Raw genomic sequence first — 22,420 nt, forward strand, 5'->3', positions numbered from 1 at the left:
ACCCCTATGAGCCACAAACTCATAAGACTGCAAACAAACTCTAAGTGTTCTGTACAAAAACCCAGTTGTAAAGTACACCAAAAGCTGAAAGTTTTGTTTTGTTGTGTTAGCTAAATATTGTGGAAATCACAGCGGTCATTAAAATGTGTTTAGAATTTGCAAATTGATGATGATTTATCTAAAAAATCATGTTGTCGCCTACATAAGCTGCCTTTATAGGTTGACGGTATCGGTATTGGAATTGATTAAACTGGTCCTGTGTTTACTCCTTGTCAGAGTGTGAATAGCCTAGTTCAGGCACACTCTGGCTGAGCATACAAGCCCCACCCATTTGATTTAAAAGAGGAGGGGCTTAAAACAGCTTGTTTCAGACACTCTGCAACAAAGCCCGGTAAAAGATGAAGAAGTTTATTTTTTAAAAGCTACTCCTTCACTGTCCAAGAATAAAGCCAAATTGAACTTTAAATAAACACAATACAAAATATAATCTTTAAGAGATTTAGTTAAATTTGCTATTACCTGGCAACTGTATATTTTGAAATGTAGAAGGTTAGGGTCTAGACTTTCATTGGTTGCTACAAAGGTACTTTTTTTCATCTTAGTATATAAGGTTGACTTCAAAGTTTTATAGATTCAGCAGAGTTGAGAAAGGTTCAAATAATTGTTACTTAAATAAGTTCATTTTTTCATTTGCCGTCTTGTTCTTTTGGTCACTACCCACAGTTCTAGCTCAGAGGTGGGGGCAGGAACATAGACTGATTAATAACGATCTCTCCGTGAACTGCCACAGATAACCCAAAGATGAGGGACTAAATGCTTGTTATCTTTTCTAACTTGTTCAATAAATGCATCACATAAAAAAATACTTATGTTGTTAGGTAAGGGTATTATGTTAAACATGTACTTTCACTCTTGTGCATACCAGCAGATGGCCTTGCAAGGATGGCTGTGACACTTGGGTACAACGTTAAAGTTGGTAGGGGCCGCAGTGACAGATTCCACCTCACATTTTGCTGGCCCCGCCCCACCTCACTACACACTGACTCACAGAGCACAGAGGAAATGAGTTGAGCAAAAGCCTCTTGACACATCAGAGCAGCTCATTCAGTTGACATGTGTTTCCTATGTGTGTTGTGCGCAGATCCTTAAATAACCCCAGTCACCTGTTCTTAACAACCTTCAAAAGAAAGAAAGTAGACATCATGGGAGCATCTTCCTCTGGCTTGCTGGATGAGGCCAAAATCAGCTACATCAAAGGTAACTAAGAAATCACTTTTCTTTTTCAGAGCAGCTCAGAAAAACTTGAATGTCAGTTTTCTAATCCTAAGAAATAGAAGGGAGAGAGTAAAAGTGAAACAGAACCTATAAATGTATGGGCACAATGATAGCAGCTACTTTGGCTTTGTAGTAGTCAAAGTAGTAGCAGTAATAAAAGTGATAGATGTGGTTATTGCAGCCTTTGTTGCAAAAGTAGCAGTGAATGATATAGCGGTATCAATGTAGTAGTAAATTTAAAAATAAACCAAACTGCTACTTTGGTTCGATTGCTTTTAGACAGCATAAATATATTTTTATTAGTCTTCTAGTTGCTAACTTTTAGCAAAAGGCTGACAGGAAACCTGGTTAGGGGTGCGGTGTGTTACAAGGGTCCCCGGAATAATGGGTTGACTGGGGAAATTGCGGTTATTTTGGGCTGGGTACCAGCCTTGACCACCAAGCTAAGAGTGTGACAGTAACCAAGCAAAGGAAATTATGCTTTAAAGTCTAATTAAATTATATCTATTTTAATGAATATTTTAACTTTAATAGAAAAAAGTAACAAAACTGATGTGCTCTGTGAATGTTTTTGCTTATTTCTCCATGTGTACATTCCTATACATGTTATCAGCACAGTCACATCCTGTCACTAATCTCCCTTGCAAACTCAAATGTAATTACAGCTATTTCCAACTATTATATTATTATGGGTTGTCAGATCTCTGTCTATCTATGTGTGTCAGTATGTAAGATGAAAGTCAGGCTAGATAGTGGTCTCATACTGTAAACAAATGATTATGATCAATCTACACTGAAGACACCAGATTAAAAATCCGGAACCACAGTCAAAAGCCACTTACACACCAGCGTACACAAGCAGGACTTTTATTAAATTCGGCCACATGACAAATTATTTCACACCTGCACACTGTGGTATTGTTTATATTTGGCTGAGTTCCTTTGTATATGTGTGAGGTAGTTGATATATCCTCTCACCCTTGTCAGACATGTACATTATTTCTTCAAATATGCCTGTCTTGTTTTACCTCTCCAAGATTACTTTTTACTTACCATTTATTACTGTTTTTTTTTTTTTCCCGCCGCCTGTCCCGTTTGGTTCTTTTGCCATCAGAATTATTGTCTGAAGGCCAAGAAAGATGCCCAACGGATTTACTATACCAAGTGGACCATGGACCAATACGGCCATTGGTATATATATATATATATGAATACATATATATATGAATACATATATATATATATATATATATAGATAATCTATGTGTATATAACAGTAAATACCAAATATTGAATATTATTGTGCAGCTTTAAGTGTTTTGTTAACTGCATTAAATTTAAAAAAAATCTCCCTGGAGTCCAGTGCTAGGGCAATTTCTATACCTTACCTTACAACTCCAAAAAACTTAGCATTGACAAATTCTTACCTTATAAAAATTAGGACTTTGTTTTTCCTATAGGGGGTTTGGCTCATGTTTAGTGCTGAAAATCCTGCACAGTTGTAAGTTTTTTGCTCAAAACATTAAAAAAAGGTTAGGGATGACTATCAAAACAGTGAGCTGACAGCGATATTGGAGTTATGTCAGCCTGATGTCTTAGTGGTCACACTGCTTTCCCATATAAGTCACAATGAGAGACTTGCTGGGCCGGATTTAAATGGTGAATCGCCTTGTAACCATTTACAGCCATTCATGCAGTGCTGTGTTCTATGCCTTTAAGTGCTATCTAACTACAATGACATTCTCACCTGTGACCCTTTAACTCACGTAGTTATATTAATAAACGAGCATGCACAACATTATAATTCCACATGTATCTTGTGCTCAGCTCATTAACATCAGGATTATTTTCAACAATATGTATATAACAGTGTGGTGTCTCACTAACTCTTAATGAAATTTAAAATAACACTTACATTTGGTCCCTGCCTGAATGTCAGACAGACTTTAACATGCTGAACAAGCTAGCTAAGTTATGTAGCCCATATCTGAAGCAGGCTATGAAAGGCATTGGCCTAGCAATTTAAACATTTGTCAGTATAAAAATATTGACAAGTGCAGCTTTAATATGTACATTTCCATCCTTAAAACTAAATTTACCATTCCCAGTTACTCTGCACTTGCAATGGTTTCCTTCAGTGAAGGGTATGTATTATGTATAAGTTCAAACACTCGTTTTGAAATTAGTTTTTAATATCATAGAGTTTTTAATATCTGTGTAACAATGCACAGAGAGAGGAAAACTATGCTGATTACTTTTGTAAAATAATACACATGTAAATATGTGTCATTATGAAAAAAATTGTTCTAAACAAGTTTGAGTAACATCAAACACAATAATAATCCCAACAACAAGCTGTGTTTCTGTATGCATCCAGGACTGGTTGATGGTACATTCCAGAGCTTCAGTGACTTTTACCGTCAACAGTACTCTGTAGCCTACCTTGGACACTTACACCAGGAGGTGGAGCCTAAGAGAGAGGGGAGGGGGTTATTGCTTACACGGAGGGTAAGAGTTAAATCTTTTCAAACTCAATTCGACTACATATATATTTATGCATGTTGATGGAGCTGGAAAATTGGTCTAAATTTCTAATTATGTTAAAGTTTAACCAGTGTGTGATTGTGTGTGTGTGTGTGTGTGTTTGTGCACTGTACAGCCTCAGTATGCTCCTGAGGAGGTGCTGTATGAAGGGAGCATTAAGTTCTCCAACTGGGATGAGCAGCTAAAGAAATGCAGAGAGAGATACATAATTCTGCGAAGAGACTACAAAGCAGAGATACATGACAGCATGGAGGTAACACACAGATTAATAGGCTCACACACAGCACGTGAAATTTGCAGTCTAAATGATTTGCATCCTGTGATGAACATTGCTATCTGTGATTCCAATTTTTAGACTTTCAACCGTGGATGTGTGGCTAAGATGGTCCTCCAGCTGACGGGGGCAATTGTGTTCACCAAAGATGACGAATCAAGAGCTCACCTTGAGAAAACCTGTGCCGGAATACTGAATGGTATTTTAGATGTGCAACAGCATGACTGATACTACTCATAGTTTGTCTTCCCAGTGAAGATATGATCTGCTTTAACTCAGCATCTCTGAAGTCAGTTAATGAAAATGAAACGACTGTCAGTAGGGAAATGCTCCATGATGAGGGTATGAGTACAGCAAACTGAGTAACACTACAAACTTAATCATTTTAGTACAGATAATTATTTATATATGTAGAACACGTCACACAAGGCAACAACTTGATAACAAGCAGGTTTTAATAAAGAAGTGTAACCTTCAAGGTTTTCCGCTGGATTTAACAAATTCCTGACCGTTCAAAACATATTTGAATTTTAGCAAGCTGTGATAAAAGGCGGAAAACACAGCAGCCATTAGGATGATTACCAATCAGTGATGCTGACCGCTTATGTTTGTGAATGTCTAACACTGTGCCACATTGACTTATGGTATAGCATTTTCTTCTTTCCTTTCATAAAGGATCCGCCAGTGCAGTCGAGGAAAGTAAGATTATACAGTGATACACGCTATCTATCAACTGTTCGAAACCACTTGTAAATGTCCTTGTTTTTTTTGTGTGTTTTTTTAAGAACATTTAAATAAAAAAAGGGTTATAATATTGTAAATGAAATTTACAATAATGAGGTGTCTGAAAAATCAGATTGTGTTGACCCGTTTAAGTGTCAAACACAAGATTTTATACAAGAGTGTGTACTACTCCTCTCACATAACAGGACAATTTGATCAGAATAGAAGAAAATGTGGAAAGTTGCTAAAGATGATCAAGCTCAACAGAATCTCTAATGAACCTCAAATTCACATGTTCAGGCTGGGTCATGTTCAGGCTGGGTTGCAATTTGATTTCATAGCAATCTGTCAAATCAAATACCATGATTCATCATTATTAAGTAAAAAAGGTCACCAGTATCTATGAAGATGTCCAGTATTTGATAGATTCGATTTTAGTCACTTAATTACATGATAGATAATTTACTAAACAGTCAGAGGCTATGAGTGTAACATAAACAAAAGCTTCTTTGTTGGACACAAATTAATAGAGAATACAGTCAAACCCACATCAGTAATTTTGTTGTATTTGTGTTTCCAGGAGTAAAGGAGGACTCTTCTTCTGCAGTCGTTAATCCAGATGCATTTGCTGTGCATCTCCACTTGGCTTACACAGGCCACACCTGCTTCCTGTTTCAACAAGAGGAGGAGCGAGATCACTTCCTGTCTGGCCTGAAGACCTGTATTAGACATCGCAACCTTGGTAAACACTCATATGTATGCTTTTGCCGTGGCCCACTTAGCCTTGCTTCAGATGTGCAGGGTAATAACACAAAATAAAGACAAAACAATGTCAAATGCCTGCTTGCACAATCACTGCAAGCTAAGAAGTTCCCTAAGCAGTCAAAGCCATCACACGTGTAGATAATTTTAAAAGATGAATCGCTCGCTTTCAAATCATTTGAAATATCCAATTTTTTTTTTTAAAAATGACCAGACCCATCAGTTACCCCACTTTTTCTCCCCAAAGGTCTTTAAAAGGTCTTTATATGTTGGTATTACCAAGTGCAATTTCTCTATGTGCATGACTTCTAATTTCTGAAGATGTCCTAGTTCAGAATTATCCAGAAATATAGAAAATCTTAAAGGGTTCGCAGCATTTGAACAACTGAGTATTGTTTAACCTTTTTTTGGCCACAGTAGTGGTTTTTCCTGCCAACCTTTAATAGTCAAATAAAAAGAAGATGACAACATTTTACAAGAGTACTTCAATAAATGTAATACTAAATCTTGGTAAAGATGAAAGTTATATACAAAAACTTAGCTCTTAATAGAGATCCCAAGGTGAACATTTTCTTGCAGTGGGGAGAAAGATTTTAAAGATGCTTAAGAGTAAACGATAAGATGTTTCTGCTGGTTTTCTGGAGAACATCAGCAGATGTATTAAAATATATTTTTCATAAAAAAATATTGATTTTTTACAAAGTTTAACTGTCTCATATTATGACATAGTTTGTGACATCTCAAAGGCCTGAAGGAGTATCATATCAAATAGTACTGCACTAGGCATGTGTAGGTCTGTGTTTTCAGATATCTGACTTCCATATTTATTCATCAGAGATGTTAACAACATTGTAGTATTCATATTTCTCACCAGAGCAAATCTGTGTCTGAGTCTATCCATGTTATTGTTCATTACAAGACTGCATTTGTTCATGTGTTTTCATATCAAATGAAAACAGTTTTACAAAGTATGCATTATTCTAACTACTACAAGGTCAACAACAAGTTTGGGTCCATTTCTTACTCAGTAGCTCTGAATTTTTCTAACTCTCTCCTAAGCTGGTAGTCCTTGCTAATATTTTTGAGCTAAGAGCTCAAAAGGATTTTCAATATTTTGTCATGGTGTGCAGTGCTACATGCTGTTGATTAAATCCAAATACTTTTTACAGTTGTCTAATATCAGATGTGAGTGTAAAATATTTCAAATTGTTGTAGCAGAGTCCTGCTTCTGGTTGGCTCGTCTTTAGTTTGTCATTCATGTTGTGACAGTTGCCCGGGTGACAGATATAAATATTAATGCTGCTGACTTCCTGTGTGGTTAGCTAGGCTACAAACCAAAAAACAAACCCCTTCACTTTAAGCAATAAGGTTGCAAAAACACAGCACATCATATCTGCACAAAGATATCCTCAGCAGGAAATAGCACACAGATGGCCACCACTGACTATTTCACTTTAGATGTGTAAAGCCACAGCACTTACAGTGATGTTGATTTTATTCATCTCAAAGTGATATATCAACCTCTTCTTCCAATAACCATATCTCTTCATTTAAACACTTCCTTGGAATTTTAAGTCTTTGACTTTTTTAAACATTTGATGATGTTCTGGTGTCCCTTCAAAAAAAAAAGCTAGCCTACCTGAAGTACTTCTGCCCCCACTGTACACTTGTATGATATATAACACATAATGTTCATTTTAGATTATTGCAATCTGCCAGTTGTGGTCAGATGTTTACATAAACTCATGAATGCCATGAATGGGCATGGATATCTTGTTAATTTAGGGGGTTTTAATTATTTTTTTTCATTTGAGTTACGAATTTGCATTTTCTCTAATCCACACAGGATCATACAGGCTGAAACAGACATATAGGCACTCATATCCTTATAAATAAAACACAACTTGAACAGGTAGTTGTTGACAGGCTTCTGGCAAATTCTGGTTGGATATTTGACCACTCATCTTGGCAGAATTAGAAGACTTAATTTAAATTGGTATGGTAACAATATTAAACAATAGCCTGTCTAGTTTTTACCCTGCCCTTCACATCATGGTAGCTAGGATAAGGCTTTTAGAGGAGTGGAGAATTTTTTTGGCCAGGTTTGCAAATTAAATTAAGAGAGTTTAAAAGTATCATGTGGAGGGTATTTACAGATGTCTAAATATTGGACTTTAAAAAAGAAATTTTGCAATCATTATTGGAGATTGTTTGGATAGCTATTATTTTTAGTGTTTGTGCATACAAACTAGGTTTTACATAGTCTTTTCTAAAATTAGGAAACCTCTCAGTAGCTGCAGTGAGAAAAAAATGCACACTGTTTTGTGAATTTAGCAATGACACAGATGCAGACTTGGTATGTTAGTCAGGGCAAATTCAGGGGTGATAGGTAGTGATGGGACTACCTATCATTTGAAACTGTCTACTTACCACAGAACTATTTCTATCCATCCATCCATCCATCCATCCAAACCAACTGAGCGAGTCCTTGGGTCTACCTCCTTGCGGGAGGACATTTCCGGAATACCTCACCTAGGAGGTGTCCGGGAGGCATTCTAGTCAGATGCTCGAACCACCTCAAATGGCTCTTTCTGATGTGGACGAGCAGTGGCTCTACTTCAAGTCCCTGGTCGGGTCTTCCACTCATTGAAGAAAACTCATTTCTGCCACTTGTATATTTAACCTCATTCTTTCAGTCACTACCCAGAGCTCGTGACCATAGGTGAAGGCTGGAGCGTAGGATTGATGGCTTTGCTTTTATGCTGACCTCTGTCTTCAATTCAATTAGATTTAATTTGATTTCAATTTAAACAAATCACAACAATAGGTGCAAAAAATCACTCAGTGGGTTGAGGAGTATAAAAAAAACATGCATCATATTCAATTCAATTCAATTCAATTCAATTCAATTCAATCTATATAGTTCCAAATCACAACAGAAAAACCCAACAAGAATCATACGATCCCTAATGAGCAAGTGCTTCAGCAACAGTGGGAAGAAAAAACTCTTGGAACAGAAAGAAACCTCCAGCGGAACCAGAGTCGGAGAGCGGTGGCTGGCTGGGGGTGTAGAGGGGAAGACAGGACAAAGACAAGCTGTGGAAAAGAGCCAGACAGGGTTTTCGGAACAAACTGTTAAATGTTCAGTTTCTATGCCATATGTCAGAACAAGATCTAGAATGTCATTAAAGTGGTGGGTGGGTTGTTTTATATTTTAAAAGAAGCCAATTGACGCTGTAATTTTTAGTATCTACATGGATGTTAAAATCACCCACAACAATTATTTTATCTGAGCTGAGCACATAATTTAGATAAAAAGTCTGAGAAATCGTTCAGAAACTCTTAGTAAGGCCCAGGTGGATGACAGATAACAACAAATAAAACTTGTTTTTGCTATTTCCAGCTAAGGCTAAGAACCAGGCTTTCAAATTAATTAAAACTCTGTCTGGGTGTTTGGTTAATTAACAAGTTGGAGTGGAAGAGTTTTTGGACACCACTCAGACTCAGACAGTCAGGGTTTTCAAACAGGGTGCTAAACGGGGTCTCCAATTCAGTGATCCTGGCCTCCAGAGCTGCAAATAGGCATTTAATTACAAGTATCATTGTTACTAAAGTAGGCCAAGGAGTAAGTAAACATCTGACACAATGAGCAGGAAAGTGCAGGAGGAACAGGTGAAAAGACCATGCTGCTAGAGAGTCTGCTATGAGCTAATCTAAGCGAATCCCTAGAGACACATTTAGTGAATACTGTCAATATAATTAGCAGATCAATCAACAGAGAATGTATATTGTATAAAGTATGTGAAGACTATACTTTGAGATAAGATGTTGTCTATATGTTTTTAAGTAAAATCTATGCTATCTAGTCAAAACTATATCTTCAGTCGATGTCAGCAGCATCCCGTGTGTAAAATGCCTCTTCCTCTCCTGAAATATCTGATGGTTTATCAGAATCGCTTTGAGGCTGACCAAAAGTCAAATAGGAAATGGCCGCATGCTGTTTTTTTTAAATTTATTTATTTTTAATTTTTAGCAGGATATGATTCATGACTTTCTGTTCCTTAAACTTCTGCAGAAAAAAAGAAATCTGAAACAGCTCAAGGGAAACTACACTACAAGACATGTTTTTTAGTGAATTAGCAAAAGAAAAAAAAGAAAAAAAGAAAAAAAAATTAGAGATGTGAAAATGGTCAGATGTGTTGTAATGAGAATGGAATATTGATGTCAGGGATCCACCGAGGATACAGGATCAGCACAATTTCTACCAAACTAAAATGACTAATGACAAAATACTAAGAATTAAGTATTTTAATACTTACCACACTTGTAGATCATTTTAAGCCACGGGTGTTGTAATAAGAATGGGATACTGATTTCAACTTTCAAAAATAAAGGGACAGGATGAGCATGCCACCAGATTCTTTCAGAATAATAACAAAATCCCTACTTCCTGCAGACCCGTGGTGTAATTCATCATATGAGAATCAAGCATATGCACGAGCCCTCCGACTCTACCGACAAGAGAAAGGATGCTATGAATCCTGGGAAATGCTGCTGGGCACTGAGGAACAAGTTTGTACACACACACACATTAAAACTTTAAGCCTGTCTGTGTTCTTCATTTCACTTTAGTTCAATTTATTTTTATAGTGCTAAATCACATTAATAGTTATCTCATGGCACTTTTTTTTTTAATATAAAGACCCTACAATAACATGCAAGAATTAGAAAACTCCAACAATCAGATGTCCCACTACGAGCAAGCATTTGGTGACAGTTGGAAGGAAAAACTCCCTGAACCAGGCACAAGGAGGGAAAACTTCCTTGTGCTGCAACCAGTTAGAGTGTAGGGAAGGGAGACAGCAGAAAAGACAAACTGTGGAAAAAAGACAGAGATTAGCAATAATTTATGATTAAATGCAAAGTGTTGTAAAAACAAAGCCATAAACAGTGTGCTTGTGTATGTAGGTGCTAGCCTCCCAGGTGATGGAGGAAGTGTTGCCATGGTTACACAGTCAGCTTCAGTCCAGGATAAAAGGCAAGAAGACTGAAAAGATACGGCAATGGCTCGCAGTAAGTAAAAATATGACACCAAGTCTCTGCAAATTCTGAGTCTATCTATTTATGAAATGTTCCTGTTCAGGATTGTTTTAGTACTATGTCACTCGTTTAGCATGTATGTGTAACATTTAGCAATATTCTAACTAACACTACTGAATGGTACGGTAAAAAATGATCAAAGCATTAAGCAACATTCACAGGAATTATCATCTAATCAAGCAGTTCTGAGCAGCTTGTGAACATATGAGGTAATGAGCTGCTTTGCAAGGTTTGTTTAACAATATATTTATATTTAGCAATACATAGGGGTATTTCTTTTACTACACTTTTTCTCCATGGCCATTTATGCAAATTAGAACAATGTTCAAAAATGTAAACAAATATTTAGATAGCTGTCTAAAGATAATGTAATGTGTCATTGGCATATTTAAATATAAACCTTGTATTACAAAAGTCCCTATTGTAATCAACTGGGGATCTTAAGCAAAAGTTCCTTGTTATGCTGCCCCCACGTGGCCAAAAAATAGCATTTTTTAAAGTGAACTTCAAGACTTTTTCTTTCTTTCGAAATGATATAATCTGATACCATACCAATCTGATCTTCTCAGAATGTTACCTAACTTATCAGAATTAAGGGAATTATCTGACAGCAAGTATCTTTGAACTACAACACTATTATCTTTTACCCCGTGTTCCAACAAATTGTGTGTGGCAGTTTTAGCATCAGTTTTTAATCTCTCTGTTGCACAGTATATTAATTTGTTCGTATGTATAGACAGTGCAAGCAACCCACACGTTGGTGCTGGAAAAGCTGACTGCAGGTCTGGAGGCTCTGAAGAAGGAGTGCCGTGAGACAGCATCAGACAATCAGGCACTCATCAGATCCAATCTGGACCAGATAATGTCCTCTCACTTGTTCCTGGAGCAAAAAGTCAGAGGTACACATTGTTTGACTAATCTCATCTGAAAATGCCTAGAAAATGAGTGACTGTTTTTAATGGCTAAACTCAGCTAAATCCATATTAAGCTACAAACTGAGCATCCAGCCATGGTTCAGCTTTTGTGCACATTTTGTGAATCTGTATCTGTTTCAGCATGTGTATGTGAAGAGGCAGAGAAAGTGTGCAGTGAGTCTGTAGCACCCTACATGTCCTCCATCCTTGAAGCACTTACCGAGAACATAAGCGGAGGTATTCTTGGGATGCAGCGCACACTGAAAACACAGATGGATTCGGCCTTTTTACACAAAAACGAAGGGACAGAGGAGACAAAGAAGGTGAGAGAGGACTTTGGGTGAGTTCCAGTAGTCCATTTTACTTAGGAAGGTTCCTAACTGAGAGACATTACCCTAAAGTATTTGTGTGGCAGCCAAAATAAGAGCTGTTCCAATTCTCCAAATACTGAAGAAAGAAGTTTGAATGCTGCCTTTATCGTTTCCTTTAGCATAGGATACAGTGCACCATCCTTTATGAAAACGGAGATGAAAACACTCCCATAATTTACTACAATGGACTATCTGACAATTATGAACACAGTCGACATAAGTGGAGCAGATCATGTAAATGTTATTTGTACAGTAGCTGCATTTTCCATTTCATTCCAAACCTCTTGATATATTTACAATTTTTACCAACAGTTTGTTAAGCTCAGAGCTGAATATCACCAGGAGCCTCTAAACACTCAATGTGAAGACTGAGTGAAGAGTTTGAGGTTTTAGCAGTAACAAGAGCAATAGCAACTTTGAGCCATCCATGCAAAGTGCAGATTACGAATTCATTCTGATAACATCACCCCTTCTAAAAGTAAACTCTCCTAGTAGCAACTAGGGCTGCCACAAACGATTATTTTGATAGTCGACTAGTCACCGATTATTTTTGCGATTAGTCGACTAATCAGATCATGCATCCATTAGACGTAAAACGTACAGCTTATTGCACCAGCAGCATCTGCTCTTATATAACTATCATTAGCTTACAGCTTTAAGTGTTTAAGGTATGTGCTAACTAAAAATAAAGACAAGATGATAGTTTATTGAATTTTAATGAAATTTGCAGATTGCTTCGGTGAAGTTTAATAAATTCCTTGCTATCTAAAATATAACAGGACACCGGAGTATATTCTCGAGCATCTCACATTTCTGATAATCAGCTGTCTGCTTGACGTTTATTCAGCTGTGTAAAAACTATAACTTTAATCTCAGCCAAACCGATTTACTCAGGAACAAATAAAATACTAAAAAAAGCCAAACAATAACATTTTTAAGTTATCTAAGTGACTTATGTATGTTTAACCTGAGTAGCGAAAGACGGCGGTGGGTTTGAAAACGATTTGCTGGGAGTCCGGTGTTCTCACGGGCTCTAGTGAGCCTCGCCCCCGGCTAGCTATCGAGCTAGTGGGTAACAGACGTCTCCGAAAACGTCGGAGCGCTTTTGAAAATCTGTGGTGTCTTGATAAACTGAGCAGATATTTGGGGTTTACACAGCTACATTCTCGCCTGAAAATATGTTAAACGTTTATTTTGTGACCCAGAAAGAATAATAAGAGTAATATTAAAACTAACTAGCTGCCGCCATTGTTGACAACTGCGCTGAGCCGCGCTGTGAATTCTGGGACAGAGCTACTTCTTCTTCGGGGTTTAACGGCAGCTGGCATCCGTGTAGATGCAGTGCTGCCATCTTCTGTTTCAGTCCGTTATTACACTCTTAAATCCTACTACTTATTCCTGTGTCTTTCAGGATCTTACAAAGCTTCAAACGATGCGTCGACTATTAAATCAGTCGTCGACGATTTTGATAGTCGACGTAATCGTGACTAGTCAACTAATCGTGGCAGCCCTAGTAGCAACTATCACAACCACAACGGGCATAAGACATGATTTTATGGTTTGTTTGTTTTGGTTTTTTTGCATTAGATTTCATGCAAGATGTTAGTAAATCTGGCCATAAATGTTCCTTCTTCTTTAAAGTGCCAGCCTTTGTAATGAAGGGATATTTTTCACAGGCTGTTCTCGTTTACATAATCTCCATAAAACAGAACACAGTGTGGCATTTTGTACTCCATCTTCCTCATATTGTAGTTTCAACACAGCTGGGACATTTTCATTAAGGTTAGACTTTTGGAAGGCACCCCTTGTGCCGCTTTTGTGCCATCTTGAAGAGGGTCTCATTTGAAATCAAGAAACACAAGATGTTTGAAGTTGAAGATGTTTGAAGTTTTTGCTTGCCCAAATTTTCAAAAGTGCTGACAGAAAGCATTTGCTCTATTTCTTTTAGGCCTTGTCCAGTCTACGATCAATGCGTCTAGATCAGTGCTACAAGCAGGTGGAGAACCTGACAGAGAAACTAGAAGCCTTAAAAGAGCGATTTGGATTGAGCAGCATTCATAGACTGGTTCACTATGCAAGTCTGGAGATGGAGCTGGTATGAAGCACAATCTTCAGTATAGACATGGCCTCTCAAGGAGCCTAAAAGTAGAAAAGATTGACGTGAGCTGTTTTTTAGTGTTTGCTGTGTGTGTGTGTTACAGTTGCTGGACAGTGCTGTCTACACCTTGGAACAGTTCCTCCAGTCATCAGCCAGACTGCAGCCCACTCAGGTTCCTGTTAAATTGAACAGGGCTACAGAAAGAGTGCTGAAGGTAAAAAAGTTAATTATTTTTAATTAAATTTTTATTTAATAAAAAATCTATCATGTGTGATCAGAAGATTTCTGAAGGAACTGTATAGACCGTGTATTTTAGAAATCCAAATAAATGAAAGATATGTGATTTTCATAAAATAAGGAATAAATATGCTTAGATACACCATTAAAATGTTACACGCTGAAACAAAATGATGCGTGCATTCTAGTGGGAACCCTGGACTCTGGTCCCAAACCCTAAAAACATGTCTTTGTAGCGGGTGTAGTGCGCAGCTTGTTAAACCTGGAAAGCCCTGAGAGACTATTTGAAATCTACAAAGAAAAAGTATTTGTGTCACTGGCAACTTGTGTTTTTATGCGGGTCAGTTGCAAATTGACACACTACAAGTTCAATTGCAGATTCAGACAGCAAAGTAAACTAACCTGTCACAGTGATAAGTAACTTGTTCCTGTTTTCTAGTGTGCCCCACAAATACAATACAATCTTTGCTCAAAAGTGAGTATTACAAAAAATCTTGCTTGTGTGTGTGAGTAGCAGCTGGACTATGACAGCAGGGTAGTCCAGAGGAGGCTGTACGAGGAAGCCCTGCTGGAGATCACTCTGCCTACTCTCACCAGGAAGATGGACAGCAAGTGGAAAACTGTAGGTCAACCTGCTGCTACTTCACTCTGACTCTATTGTGTGTTATTGATATTTTATATTCTACAAAGCATGGACTGTCTGGTTTTCTGTGTCCAGGAGCTGCAACAGTTTGAGCAGTACATTTTCGCTGACTACAGCAGTTTTATCCTGGTTCATAACATTTACGATGATGTTCTGAAAACCATTCTCAGCAAGCAGATAGAGACAGGTAAATATTGATCTTGATATTGATCTTTGTTCGTGCATTGGTATAGTTTCTTGTTTCTTCTTTTTTCTGGTATTCTCTCCTAGGCTACAAGGAGACAGGTTACAAATTAAACGAAAATCCTGGACTCGTTTTATTTACATGGTTTTACCTCAGAGAGAAGCATCATTGTGAATCTATAAATTGTAAGGATTTGGTCACTTTTACCCTGTCATGAAGCATCTTCAACCTATTCTTGGATGACAGTGCATCCAAGCCCATTCATCAGGCACAGAGAACACTCATTTTCTGCTTCTAAATTGAAACTGAGGTTATTGTACACAGCCCAGAAAACCTTAGAAATATGGTATCTAACCAGATTCTTGCTCTGGATGGCTTTACCTTGGCCTCCAGTAACACTGTGAGGAACCTTGGAGTCATTGTTGACCAGGATATGTCCTTCAATGCACATGTTAAACAAATATGTAGGACTGCTTTCTTCCATTTGCTCAATATCTCCACAAGTAGAAATATCCTGTCTCAGAGTGATGCTGAAAAACTAGTTCATGCATTTATTACTTCTAGGTTGGACTACTGTAATTCATTATTATGAGGATGTCCTAAAAACTCCCTGAAAAGCCTTCAGTCGATCCAAAATGCTGCAGCAAGAGTCCTGACAGGGACTAGAAAGAGAAAGCAGATTTCTCCGATATTGGCTTCGCTTCATTGGCTCCCTGTTAAATCCAGAATTAAATTTGAAATCCTGCTCCTCACATACAAGGCCCCATCTTATCTTAATGACCATATCACCCTTTTAGAGTACTTCGCTCTTGCACTGCAAACTTACTTGTGGTTCCTAGAGGATTTAAAAATAGTAAAAAAGTAGTACATCGTACTTGTATGATTAGGCTTAAAACCTTCTGTAACAAACCACGGCAGACCTGGTGACATTTTTATGCTCTTAAGCATCCTTTATTAACTCTCACACATTGCTATTCACACCACAGCCAGCTCAACATACCAACAACAACAAGAACCACACTCAGGACCCAGTAGTATTTAAGCAGGGTGGTGTGATGACCCGATGCAGCTCCAGTGCGTTGACTTCTCCTCCAGCTGCGCAACAACCACGCCTGCCACACTTTCCTTTTTCTAAAGCGTATAGTTAGACAGTAATCAGGTGACCCTGAATCCTCCCTTAGTTATGCTGCAGTAGATGCAGGCTGCTGGGGGATTCCCATGATGCACTGAGTATTTCTTCTTCACTCACTATGTGTTAATAGACCTCTCTGTATTGAATCATACTTGTTATTAATATCTGGCTCTCTTCACAGCACGTCTTTTATCCTGTCCTCCTTCTCTCGCCCCAACCAGTTGGCAGATGGCCACCCTTCCCTGAGCCTGGTTCTGCCGGAGGTTTCTTCCTGTTTAAAGGGAGTTTTCCTTCCCACTGTTACCCAAGTGCTCGCTCATAGGGGGTCATATGACTGTTGGTTTTTTCTCTGTATTTATTATTGTTTATATATATCTTACAATCTAATTCCATTCAATTTAGTTCAATTTTATTTATATAGCACTGAATCACAACAACAGTTGCCTCAAGGTGCTTTATATTGTATAGTAAAGTAAAGTAAAGTAAAGTAATGTAAAGACTTAATAATACAGAGAATCCCAACAAAAATCATATTACCCCCCCTATGAGCAAGTGCTTTGGTGACAGTGGGAAGGAAAAACAGCAGAATCAAACTCATTGAGGAGCAGCCATTTGCTGCGACCGGGTGGGGGTGTGGGGAGGAAGACAGGAAGAGAGCCAGAGATTAATTATGACTAATATTTGAATGCAGAAACCTGTATAAAGACATAGTGAGAGAAAAAGGTTAGTGAAGAATAAACACTCTCCCCAGTGCATCAAGGGAAGCCCCCTCCCGCAGCTTAGACCTAAGCCCGATCTTTACAAGAGGGTGTCTGTCTCTCCAATCCAAACTGGAAGCTGGTTCCATAGAAGAGGGGCCCAAAAGAAGGCTCTCCCTCCCATTCTACTTTTAAACACCCTAGGAATCACAATTAAGCCAGCAGTCTGAGAACAAAGTGCTCTGTTGGTGTGATACGATACTATGAGGTTTTTAAGATAAGATGGGGCCAGTTATTCAAGACCTTTTACGTGATAAAAAGGTTTTTAAATTCAATTCTGAATTTAACAGGGAGGCATTGAACATAATCCAGGATGAGAAAAATATGCTCTTTCTTTGTAGTCCCTGTCAGTACTCAATATTAGATTGACTGAAGGCTTTTCAAGGTGTTTTTAGGACAGCCTGACAATAATGAATTTTCTACTCCGTGTAGAAAATTCCCGTGTAAAAAAATGGGTTCTGAAAACCTGGACATCCATTAGGCAGCTGACAGAATGAAGTGCTCTGTCCTATAATGAAACCTGTGACAAATACTGAATATGAACTGGAACATTCCTGTTTGGTCCAAACATAAATTATGATTTTGTCTCTTCCTCATTATCAGCTGTCCAGGATGCAGCTAGTAAGAAGAGCAACAATCTCCTGTTGGACACTTCAGATCTTGCAATTAGTCAGTACAGTTTGCTGGGACAGACGCCTCCAAACTCTGCACCAGACAGCCCATCCGTTCATGCCCGACAGTCCTCCTCAGCCATGCCCACTGATGATCAAGAAACTATTTCTGCAGTGGAAGAAAAAAGTCAGACAGTTGATGTTTGCCCCCAGAGCAAGACAGAAGGTAACACTGATAGTGAATGTGACCAGACACATGTCTCTGACCAGAGCACAGTGCTTCTTTCTCCAGTCATTATCGTGACACAACAGTTGGGTGAAACTGGCAGCAAAGAGGACCTGTTCCTGAAGGAAACCATAGCAGTTCAGATCACAGCTGATGCATCTTCTACAGCAACAGAACCAACAATAGCAAACAGATCAGACACAGACGCAAATGTTACATATGAAGTCAATGCACCCAAGTTATCTGCTGAACAAGGACCAACCATCCCAGACTCTCTGGAGTCGTCCCCTCTGGTCTCACCTCAGACAACAGAGATCCAAGTTCAAAGTGAACCTGCTATGCCTGACCTTTCAGTCTTAAATCAGCCATCAGAAGAGGATTCTTCCATCCAGCCTGCCTTACCATCACACCCACCTGATGCAGATAGTCCAGTAAAAATCAGCCTCGGATCACTAAGTGAGGCAATTGCTTGCAGTTCCTCAGAACCTTCTGTTATGCCAATGATGGGACAGCAGACCACTGACAGAGCAGTCTATTTGACAGGAGAACTTAAAGACAATTGGGAGGTGGAGAGAGTAAAAGAGGAGAAACACAAAGATGAAGCAGAAATTGAGGGGCGTGAGACAATTCAAGCACGGGAAGAACAGAGAGAGAAAGAAGAGGTAACAGAGGAAGAAACAGGTGAGGGGCAGATGGAGATCCAAACAGGAGGTGAGCCTGCTGATGACAGCTCATCTGGATCACCAGTGGAGACCACCACTGCCTTAAACACAGAGCAGAAAAAGAATAAAGAGATGATGGAGGAAGAAGTGCCAAGCAGTGAACTCAGGATTGAAAATAAAAAGGATGAAGATGAAGCAGTCACAGAGAAAGGATATTCTACAGAAGAAAAAAAAGAAGAGGATAAACCAGTGGAGAGTGCTAATGAGCTACCTTCGGACAGTGTGGCTTGCATCAGAGAACTTGTGGTTGAGATTATTGAGATAGAAACAACAGTCTCCCCTGTTGCTGACAGTAGCAACAATCTCTGAAACAAGCATTAAAACAGCAAGAGCAGGTCCAGGCCAATGATTCCCAACCAGATAAAAGTCACTTCAATAAGCCTTACATTTTCTAATTATTCCAGACAGAAATTTGTGCTGATTTAATTAATGTGCCATGTTTTCATACAACAGTAAACTGAAAAATGGAATAGTTTGTCATTCTATTGTAACTCTTTTGTTGCTTTTTTTGATTATATATTTTCTATAACAATTGCATTGAATCATCCAAATAAAGATGTTAAACTTGTGATTTTTTTTTTTTTTTTAAAAAGTCGCTTTAATAATTCATTTGATTTGGTCCTCTTTAACCAATAAGCTCCAACTAATGCACTGAGATCTTTCTGAGACCTTTCTAAAGCTGTTGTGGCAGGCATGTAACCACTCCTGGGGTGTACCAGGATGAATATTCAGTTTTATATGGAAAATTTGTACACCATGTGATCCAAGCAGTTGTCTTTTTAATTTTATGTACATGTGTTAGGGTAAAGAAATCAAATTAATGTTAAGTTGCAATTCCATTCAGTATGTTGAAACAGCTGTCCACAGTATTGCCAGTTTCTCATGTACCCCTTGGGAAAATTAATTGTCCACCCCTGGTGTACGAGATTCCGGTCAGACAAATTGGATGGTCAATCAAGCACAATGATAAAATGACCGGCAAACCATTTGGTAATAGTTTTGGCACTATGAGAAGGTGGAAAGCCCTGCTGGAAAGGAAATCTGCATCTCTATAAAGCTTGTCAGTAGACTGAAGCATGGAGAGCTCTATAATCTCCTGGTGGACAGCTGCGATGGCCTTAGATTCGAGAAAACACAGTAGACCAACTCCCACCAATGCTAGCAAGATGGCATGCAAACCACAAAACAGACTACAGAAACTTCACACTGGTCTTCAAGCACCTTGAATTTCGTGTGTCACCACACAAGGTGACACACATTTGAAACACGAAATTTCAAATGAAATGCAAAGTTTGGTTCATGAATAGTTTGATATTCCAAGTGTGACAGTTGTGCCTCTTTTCTCTAAGTGTTGGCTTACCTGCATGCCACTCCAGGAACTGTAAAAAACAAGATTGATTAAGATGAAGATTGAAGTTTTGATTTAAAGTCATATTTGCTTTAACTAGTAAATTTTAAACACACTATTTTAACTTTAAGATGACTTTGCCTTCCCAGCCTACTGCCAGTAGACTGTTTATACTTTATAGAGCAATCCAGACATTGGCCAAGTCATGTGTGGAAGACCCTAAATCTGAGACATAATGAATAAGTCAATCAATTCTTTTCTTCCTGATGAACATTTGAACAGATGCATTGTACATTTCATCTTTTAATCACATTGAATGCAAAAGGCATACATATTTTTATTGTTTTTATCATAAAAATGCAAACAATAAATGTCTTGTTGATCTAAATTTGAATTATAACTTAAAGTCTGTTTAAATAATTAATTAATTATTTAATTTAAGTTGTATTTCACATATTCTTGTGCAGGAAATAGATGTATAAAGGCCAGCATTTAAGAAAACTTAGATAACCACTATTGTTAAGTGACATCCTTGGACTACTCTGAATAAAAAGCTTATATTTTATGCTGGTAGATTGGTTTTTGCAGCTTAATCTAATTCAGCATCTCTTATGAATTTTTCTGTAGCTCAGGCGGTAGAGCAGGTCATCTACTGATCGGAAGGTTGGTGGTTCGAGTCCTGGCTTCCCCTAGTCTGCATGCCAAATATCCTTGGGCAAGATACTAACCCCAAATTTCTCTCCGATGCATCCATCGGAGTATGAGAGTGTGTGTGTGAGTTAGTTACTTAGAAAGCACTTAGAAAAATGTGCTGGTGTGAATGGGTGAATGCACAAGTTGTGTAAAGCGCTTTGAGTGCTCAGAAGAGTAGAAAAGTGCTATATAAGAACCAGTCCATTTACCATTCTTCCTGCAGTATTTTAGTAATACGATCAGATGATACATAATTGTTTTGTTTGTTTGGAGATGGTGGAGGATTACAAATACCCTAGTGTTCAGCAAAAGACTCATTCAGCCATGAAGCGCCACACAATGCCACAGGAAAACATTACTAACTGTAGCCATTAAACAAAGCAGCTGCTTTGTAATTCTCAAAGATGCAAAAATACAGCTGAAAAACCGAAAGCCTTGATAACAAAGGTCTTCACCCTAAAACTGGTGTATTGTAATAAAAACTGTGATTATTCATTCTGAACCATTCTTAGACAGCAATAGGTCAGCCAACTATTTAAGAAGTAGTAACATAGTATGTAACCAGCTAAAATGAGGTTTGCAAATGTGAACAGAGTTGACTACTAGTGGCATATTCCTTTTATATTAATTGCAAGGCATTGTATGCACTAGATTATATGTAAGTAAGTAAGTAAAATTTATTTATATAGCACTTTTCATAGATAAATAAAATCAGAAATAAGAATAAAATAATAATAAAACACAATAAATAGAAAAAATAAGACAACAAATTAATTAAAAGCTTGTCTGTATAGAAATCTTCAGCTGCTTTTTAAAAGAGTCAGTGGAGTCTGTGCAGCGTAAAGACAATGGACAAGAATTCCACAATCTTGGTGCAACTGCCTGAAAAGCCCCATCCCCGCGTTTTGAACCTATTACACGAGACCAAAAGCAACCTCTGACCTGAAGACCTAAGTGCTCGGGAACTGAGTGGGAGCTGAGCACTCCTAAAACTCCTAAAGAACCTAGACTGGCCCTGCTCTGATCTGTGAAAATTACCAAATACCTCCTGCCCTCAAAGTCTTGTGCTTTTTCCACAAACTAACCACTGCATGAACAGAACTGACAATGAACAGATTGTCAGTTCCAGTGTGTGATATGAACCATATCCCACAGTGTCCTCTAATGTTGTAGTTACAACCAATGTGACAACCAACATTTGTTTTTATGAAACACTTTTGTTTAACACAAAATAAAATTAACTTAATCAGAAACGTTGTGCAAGGTAATTAAGTTTTAAATTATATTTTAAAAATAACTAATTAAATGTATGTATGTATTCATTTTATTTTTCTGAAATATAAGTGTAAAAAGGAGCACTATATTTCAAAAATATATAGCACCAACAACAGTCGCCTCAAAGTACTTTGACACTAACAGTAATAGGCTTATAACATATCAGAAATATATTGTGGGCCTAAACCATTCGGTACTTTAGAATATTCCTGTAGGTTTACAAAGTCTAGCCACTGGAAAGTCACACTGCCCCAAACAGACATTCCTGTTGACAAAACAGGGAAAGAGTTTGTGTATTTTCACGCTTACATATTGGGATGCTGAACATGACTGTTACTGGAAGATTGCTTGTACAACTTGTTATAATTTATCTTGCTAATTAAGTCCATCCATCCATCTTCTTCCGCTTATCTGGAGCCGGGTTGGGGGGGCAGCAGTCTAAGCAGAGATGCCCAGACCTCCCTCTCCCCAGCCACCTCCTCCAGCTTGTCCAGGGGAACACCAAGATATAATCTCTCCATCGTGTCCTG

General features: G+C 38.1%; 1 protein-coding gene across 1 annotated transcript; it reads left to right on the top strand.

Annotated features, from left to right (window-relative positions):
• Positions 1-1,084: 1,084 nt before the first annotated feature.
• On the top strand, positions 1,085-21,176 carry LOC146367085 (protein Niban 1-like). The gene is made up of 14 exons (XM_084912933.1): positions 1,085-1,257; positions 3,653-3,783; positions 3,935-4,072; positions 4,175-4,292; positions 5,397-5,558; positions 10,035-10,150; positions 10,547-10,651; positions 11,415-11,577; positions 11,734-11,915; positions 13,912-14,058; positions 14,165-14,275; positions 14,813-14,920; positions 15,017-15,128; positions 17,619-21,176. The coding sequence occupies exons 1-14, from the start codon at positions 1,125-1,127 to the stop codon at positions 18,881-18,883; spliced, it is 2,991 nt and encodes a 996-aa protein (XP_084769059.1). The 5' UTR covers positions 1,085-1,124; the 3' UTR covers positions 18,884-21,176.
• Positions 21,177-22,420: the final 1,244 nt, after the last annotated feature.

The sequence above is a fragment of the Perissodus microlepis genome, chromosome 18, assembly GCF_051167445.1.
Source record: "Perissodus microlepis isolate ML-2025 ecotype Zambia chromosome 18, ASM5116744v1, whole genome shotgun sequence".
Lineage (NCBI taxonomy): Eukaryota > Metazoa > Chordata > Actinopteri > Cichliformes > Cichlidae > Perissodus > Perissodus microlepis.